This window comes from Mandrillus leucophaeus, unplaced genomic scaffold, assembly GCF_000951045.1.
Source record: "Mandrillus leucophaeus isolate KB7577 unplaced genomic scaffold, Mleu.le_1.0 Scaffold546, whole genome shotgun sequence".
Taxonomy (NCBI): domain Eukaryota; kingdom Metazoa; phylum Chordata; class Mammalia; order Primates; family Cercopithecidae; genus Mandrillus; species Mandrillus leucophaeus.
In genome coordinates this window covers 244,361-251,627 of record NW_012105875.1, presented here as the reverse complement: position 1 = coordinate 251,627, position 7,267 = coordinate 244,361, and the positions used below count along the sequence as shown (strand labels likewise).

At 55.2% G+C, this 7,267-nt stretch overlaps 1 protein-coding gene across 1 annotated transcript in view; it reads left to right on the top strand.

The window, feature by feature from the left end:
* The first annotated feature begins 338 nt into the window (after positions 1–338).
* The window catches only part of PHLDB3 (pleckstrin homology-like domain, family B, member 3), a 36,161-nt gene continuing 29,232 nt past the window's right edge, over positions 339–7,267 (top strand). Inside the window, exons 1-4 of the mRNA XM_011997777.1 lie at positions 339–680; positions 1,134–1,363; positions 3,085–3,267; positions 3,497–3,634. Of these exons, the coding sequence (XP_011853167.1) occupies positions 1,148–1,363; positions 3,085–3,267; positions 3,497–3,634 (537 nt within the window). The 5' untranslated portion in view covers positions 339–680; positions 1,134–1,147. The remainder of the gene's footprint in view (positions 681–1,133; positions 1,364–3,084; positions 3,268–3,496; positions 3,635–7,267) is intronic.

Genomic DNA, 7,267 nt, shown 5'->3' with positions numbered 1-7,267 from the left:
AGAGGAAAGGGTCTGGCTGAGACCTTTAACCTCCGCCCTCCACCCCGTAGCAAAGTGTTGGGGGGTGGCGGTACACTTCCCTCAGTCTCTTGGCAGGTCTCTGACTCAGTTCAGGGCACCCCTTCCCCTTGTCCAGCTCCCCAAACCGGTCAGGGCCCTTCTGAAGGGCTCATTAGAGGGGAGACGTCCCCATCTCCATTCCTGCCTTCCTTTCTGAACTCCCAGGGTCTGGACATTAGAGAGGTGCCCATACAGCAGTGGCCAAGACTCCTCCAGTGGAGCAGGAATGAGGGGATCGAGGGAGACTGGGAGGTCGAGATGCTGAGTTCCACGAGGGTGGGGCCGGTGGGGCCGGGATGGCCGGATGCCGAAGCCGCGGGTGGGGCAAGCCCGTGGCTCCCTCCTCCCTCGGGAGCTGTTGGACCTGTTGTCCCCCCCTCCACTTCCGGGCTGCTGGGGAGGGGGACGGGGCGGCCTCTCTCCTCCCTCTTCCCCTGCCACCTGTCTCATAGGCAGAAGCGGCTGTGCCCAGCGCGCAGAGCGGAGCGCGCCGAAGCCTGAGCTGGTGAGGGGGCCGAGGCTGTGGGGAGGTGGCGGTTGGACTTCGGAATCTCAAGGACTCCGACTCCTGGCTTGTTGAGAGAAGGGCATCCTGGGAGCCCCGACTCCTGGACCCCTGGGTGAGGCGGCATGGGCGCTGTTGCCCTGCACAGTGGGGTCAGGACTAAGACTACGGGGCTCTGGGAAGGACGGGGCGGGAGCCGAACTGCTGAGTCTCGGAGGGAGAAGATGGGTCGCTCTACGCGAGTCCAAGGGATTGTGGGGGGCCGCTGGGAGGGTACCAGGCCTGACACTTGGAGATGAAGGAGGGGAGGCGGGGTCGAAGAGGCCAGTAGGGGGCGAGCTGCGACCCGGACTCAAATTCCGGTCCCGTCTCCGGGGGCGTGTCGCTTTGGAACCATCGAGCCCCGCCTCTGGAAACTTAAGGACACGCCTCCGTAACGCTCAGTTCAATCCTTTGAACTCTTAGGCCCCGCCTCCTGGGGGGGTCTCCGCGCCCCGGAGCAGACGCGAGCGGCGCTCAGCCCTCCTAGGCCCCGCCCCCGGAGCGCCTGGTCCCGCCCACCCCGCAGGAGCCCGAGCGGCCATGGGGACGCGGAGCAGCCCCGCCGAAGGGACCCCGCCGCCGCCGGTCCCGGAATGCGACGTGGAGGTCCAGCCCCAGGGCTATCCCGAGGAGTCCCGGGAACAGGAGGCTCCCAAGGTACTGGAGGAACCTTCGAGCCGCGGAGGAGCTGAGAAGCAGGGGGAGGAAGAAGAAGAAGTGGGAGAAGGCAGCAGCACTGAGAGCAGCCGCGACGCGGTGAGGGGCCCGAGGGCATCAGCGCGGGGGGCCTGGACCGACGGGGACTCAAGCAGGTGGCCGGACAGGTAGACAGGTAGAGGAAAACCAGAAAGACACAGACCCGGAGACAGGGAGAGAGACCCAGTGATAACAGAGACGACTGAGAGACAGACACCAGGACACGCAGCCAGAGAGGCAGAGACACAGACAGACAGAAACCAGATACATAACCAGATAGACAGAGCCACGGGGAGGCCCCAAGAACGGAGACAAGACCCAAACGGGCGACAGAGACAGAGAGACGGGTATGGAGGAACCAGATAGGTGGCTCACGCCTGTAATCCCAGCACTTGGGGAGGCCAAGGGGAGGATCGCTTAAGCCCAGGAGTTCGAGACAAGTCTGGGGAACATAGCAAATCCCCGTCTCTAGAAAAAAATAGGAAATTGTCCAAGCGCGGTGCCGCGTGCCTGTAATCCCACTTGCTCGGGAGGCTGAGGCAGGAGGATCGCTTGAACCCAGGAGTTGTAGGCTGCGGTGAACTATGATTGCGCCACTGCACCCCAGCCTGGGACAGAGCAGAACTTATCTCTAAACATGAGAGAGAAAGAGAGAGAGAGAGAGAGAGAGAGAGAGAAACAGAGAGAGAGAAAGAAAGAAAGAGAGACAAAGAAAGAGAGAGAAAGAGAGAGAGAGAGAGAGACCAGATAGACACAGACTCAGAGACAGAGGGATCCAGAGCCAGGAGAGACTACTGAACAGAGAGAACCAAATGAGTAAGAGATGCAGAGAGATCAAGAACCGGACAGAGACCCAGAGACACGGAGACTGAGAGACAAAGACCCAAAAAAGACAGAGACACAGTGAGACTAGAGACAGAGAGTCAGAGAGAGGGGAATCGAGACAGAGGGAAACCCAGAAATAAACGGCAGAGATGCTCAGAGAAACAAATAGAGAAAAACCTCGAGAGAGGGACATACTCCGAGGGAGAAAGATCTAGTGATTCAGAGGCAGTGGACAGATACCGAATCTGAGAGACTGGGGTCGGGTGGAGAGAGAGAGAGAGATAGATCCAGGCACTACGAGAAAGTGACGCCAAGAGAATAGGACCTGGATAGAGAAAAAGAAACACCTTTCATAAGTCGGCTTTACATCCGCCCACCCTCCATAGGGTACTACTGCAAGCCTCTGTGGTCCGTGTGGTTGGGTGGTCACTGGACTTGCACCCTCCCCCACTCCGACCTTGAATACAGGAGGCTGAGGCCGGGCGCGGTGGCTCACGCCTGTAGTCGTAGCACTTTGGGAGGCCGAGGTGGGAGAATCGCTTGAACCTAGGAGTTCGAGACCAGCCTGGGCAACATAGCATGACCCCCTCTCTACCAAAAAATAAAAATAAATAAATAAATAAATAAAAGAGCTTGGGGTGGTAGTGCGCGCCTGTAGTCACAGCTACCTAGGAGGCTGAGGCAGAAGGATCCCTTGAGCCCGGGAGGTCGATGCTGCAGTGAGCCGTAATCGCGCCACTGCACTCCAGCCAGTGAGACCCTATCTCAGGACAAAAAAAAAAAAAAAAGAAAAGAAAAGAAAGAAAGAAAAGAGCCTGCGACAGATTGTGGGAGTGGTGGTTGTGTTAGGTAAGTGGACTGAGACCCGCAGAAGGGGATGTTGGGTGGGGACCAGACCTACTTAGTGATTGCAGGGGGCGAGGCATCTCCACTTAACCACGCCCCCTCAACTTTAGCCCGAGGCTACGCCTCCGACAGCTACTGCGTCCACACCCGCCTCATCCACCTCTTCGGGGGGAGGGGTGCGAGGGGCGGCGCGGCGCCTGCGAGGACAGCAACTGGAGGCATTGACTCGCGTGGCCCTGATGGAGCAGCGAGTGAAGGAGCTACAGCGCCAGAGGAAGGAGCTGAGGATCGAGGTGAGGCTGCGGACCCTTTGGGAAGCCTGGCCCCAACTCAAGGGGAACCCGCAAAGCCGGACTCCCAGCCTTTTCCTCCGGTGGGATCAGATTCTGGGCCCTCCGCTCTTCCTCCCTCCAAGTTCAGGTCCCTGGAGTCCATCCTTCCTTCGAATCCGGTAGTTAAGGCCCTGGGCCTCTTCCTTGGACCTAGGCGTCCGAGCCCCCAGCCCTGGCATTCTCTTCGCAGATGGAGGTGGAAGTGGCCTTGCTGCGGGGTGAGCTGGCTGGGGAGCGAGTGGCCGCTCGCCGGGAGGAGGAGCAGCTGCGGGAGCTGCTGGGGCAGCAGGCGGCCTCGGAGCAGCGCGGCCGCCAGCAGCGGGAACAGGTCTGTTTGGCTCACAGGGTCTTCAGCAGCAGCGTCCTTCCTGGTCCATGGATGTTGGTGTACTCCTAGCCACCTGCGCCCCGGGGTTGTCCCCATTCCTCAAAGGAAGACATTTGGGCTTCCGAGAGAGTGAGGGGCAGATGCCCCTCCTGGTTTTCCTCCTCCCTCCCTGGGCGTGATTTTTGGGGCTCTTCCTTCGTCCCCTGTCCGTTTGCTATTTAAATGTGGGTGTGTGAAAAATTCCAAACCGGCCGGAAGCGGAGGCTCACGCCTGTAATCATAGCACTTTGGGAGGCCAAGGCGGGCTGATTGCCTGAGTTCAGGAGTTCGAGACCAGCCTGGGCAACATGGCGAAACCCCGTCTCTGCTTAAAAATACAAAAATTAGCAGGGCGTGGTGGCGGGTGCCTGTAGTCCCAGCTACTTGGGAGGCTGAGGCAGAAGAATCGCTTGAATCCGGGAGATGGAGATTGCAGTGAGCCAAAATTGCACCATTGCACTCCAGCAGCCTGGGCAACAAGAACGAGACTCCGTCTCCAAAAAAAAAAAAAAAAGAAAGAAAAAGAAAACTTCCAAACCCACAATAGTCAGGCAGCTCCCATGTCCTGTGCCCACCAGCTTCAGCAATGATTAATATTCTTACATTCTCCTTTCATTATCTCCCATTTGTTTCCATCCCCAGTTTTAAAAGCCAATTCCAGACATCATGTAGCCTGTACATATGTTTACAGTGTATCAGTGACAGATAAGAAATCCTTTTTGGCTAGGCAAGGTGGCTCACACCTGTAATCCCAGTACTTGGGGGATGGCGGGGCACGGTGGGAGGATCGCTTGAGCCCAAGACTGTGAGACCAGCCTGGCAACATAATGAGACACTGTTTCTGTGAAAAATAAAAATACAATTAACCAGGCATGGTGGCATGTGCCTGTGGCCTCAGACTCAGAAGAGTGAGGTGGGAGGATCAATTGAGCCCAGAAGGTAGAGGCCGCAGTGAGCTGTGATCACAACACTGCACTCCAACCTGGATGACAGAGCAAGACCGTGTCTCCAAAAAAAACAACAACAACAACAAAAAACTAATAAGTTCTTAGTATTGTCTTATTTCTGGTTAGTTTTTGTGTTTCCCAGAGTCTCAAAATGCCAGTTAACAGGTAGCTTGTTTGAATGAAGTCCCCAAAGGTCAGTGTGATTGGTTGATATGTCTTCCCTGTTGTTTTATCTCTGGTGGTTCCCACCCACTGTGTCTTCCCCATACTGTTTATTAGAAAAACCCAGTCTTCTGTCCCACAGGCAGAGCATGGCCAATTGCATGCCTGTGGTGCCCTTGATGCCTCTGTTTCTGCAAGCAAGTGTTGGTTAGAGGGAGAAGTTTGATCATATTCAGAAGTGCTTTAGTGCTTCCTGAGCCGGTGTCAGGAACCTCATCTCTGGTTGTCCAGACCTCATGAGGTCACCCTGGTCTCTCTCTCTTTTTTTTTTCGTGAGATAGAGTTTCGCTCTTGTCACCCAGGCTGGAGTACAATGGCGTGATCTTGGCTCATCGCAACCGCCGCCTCCCAGGTTCAAGCGATTCCCCTGCCTCAGCCTCCCCAGTAGCTGGGATTACAGGCATGCGCCACCATGTCTGGCTAATTTTGTATTTTTAGTAGAGATGGGGTTTCTCCATGTTGGTCAGGCTGGTCTTGAACTCTTGACCTCAGGTGATCTGCCTGCCTTGGCCTCCCAAAGTGCTGGGATTACAGGCATGAGCCACTGCAGTTCAAGGCCATCCTGACCAACATGATGAAACCCCATCTCTACTAAAAATACAAAAAATTAGCCAGGTGTGGTGGTAGGCACCTGTAATCCCAGCTATTTGGGAGGCTGAGGCAGGAGAATCGCTTGAACCTGTGAGGTGGAGGTTGCAGCTCCCAGGAGCCGAGATCACACCACTGCCCTCCAGCCTGGGCAACAAGAGCAAAACTCCATCTCAAAAAAAAAAAAACTTCTATTTGAAGATTGTAACATCATCAGCGGTCATTACTTGGGTTGGTTACCATTATAGGTTGGCAAATGGTGACTTATGATTTTGTCAGTTTTTTATTTGCAAGTGTTGTGCATGTTGGAATTTTCTGAGGCTGGGTCCTGGGCCCTCATTTATCCTCAAAGATCACGTATTTTTCCCAGGCCTTCTCTCCAAAGAGAGAAATGTACCCTTCTTCCTAGGGTACTGGCTACTAGGTACTCCTTTCTCACCCAGATCCAGAAATCTCAGTTGCAGCCCCTCCTCCCTCTGTCCCAGGAGTCCAGGCCCCCAGCTCCTCCTCCCTCAAACCCAGGAGTCCAGACCCCAGCTCCTCCTTCCTTAGATCCAGGAATCCAGGCCCAGCCCCTCCTCCCTCTGACCCAGGAGTCTGGCTGCTTCTCATTCACCATATCCAAAGCTGACCTCAGCAACTCCCTTCTCCACACTGTTTGTCTTGCTGTCCCTTTGGTCACCAGGCCAGAGTCCTGGACTTTGCCCTGCACACTTCCCTATCTCTCACCTCCAAGCCCATCAGCCACCATGTCCTATCCTTTCTGCTTCCTTATCTTCTCTGTCTAGTCCATCTATTTTTCAGCCCTACCACCCAGGCCCCAGCTTAGGTCTCACCCTCACTGCTTGGAGGACTCCCGAGGGAGCTGCTCTCCACCTCTCTAACCCACCTCCCTGAGGGATGATTCCTAGTTCCTACTCCATCCTTTCAGTCCTTCTGAGGTTCCCCATATCCCCAGGTTGACCAAACCCCCCGTGAGCTGGACGAGCTGGCCTTCCCACTATCCTCTCCCACCACATTCTTCCCACCATCCCACCACCACATCCTCTTCCTCCCTGGCTGGAGTTTGTCCCCCAGACTTCTTGTACTTTTCAACTTTCATGCATTTGTGCCAAGCCGTTTCCTCTGCCCAAAATGCTCTTCTAGCTCCTTTTATTTTCCCAGATCCAAATGCTCCCTGATTGTTTTGTTTTATTTCATTTTTGAGACAGGGTCTCAGTCTGTCGCCCAGGCTGGAGTGCAGGCTGCAGCCTCAACCTTTGGCTGACATTGTTCCTCATTCTAGGTTCCCACAGTCTCTGGATTTTACTGCCCCGATCTTTCCAACTGGCTGTGTTCCCACCTGGAGGGCAGGGCCCAGTTACAATCCACTTCTGCATCCACCGTATCACATAGCAAGAATATGTTTTGCATTCATTTCTTTTCTCTCTTTCTTTTTCCCTTCCTTCCTTCCCCCCCTTTCTCTCTTTCTTTTCTTTCTCTCTCCTTTCTTTCTCTCTCACTTTCTTTCTTTTTTTTTTTGAGACAGAGTCTCGCTCTGTTGCCCAGGCTGGAGTGCAGTGGCACGATCTTGGCTCACTGCAAGCTCCACCTCCTGGGTTCACACCATTCTCCTGCCTCAGCCTCCGGAGTAGCTGGGACTACAAGCGCCCACCACCACTCCCCGCTAATTTTTTGTATTTTTCGTAGAGACGGGGTTTCACCGTGTTAGCCAGGATGGTCTCGATATCCTGACCTTGTGATCCGCCCGCCTCGGCCTCCCAGAGTGCTGGGATTACAGGCGTGAACCACCGCGCCTGGCCTCTCTCTTTCCTTCTCTTTCCTTCCCTCCCTCCCT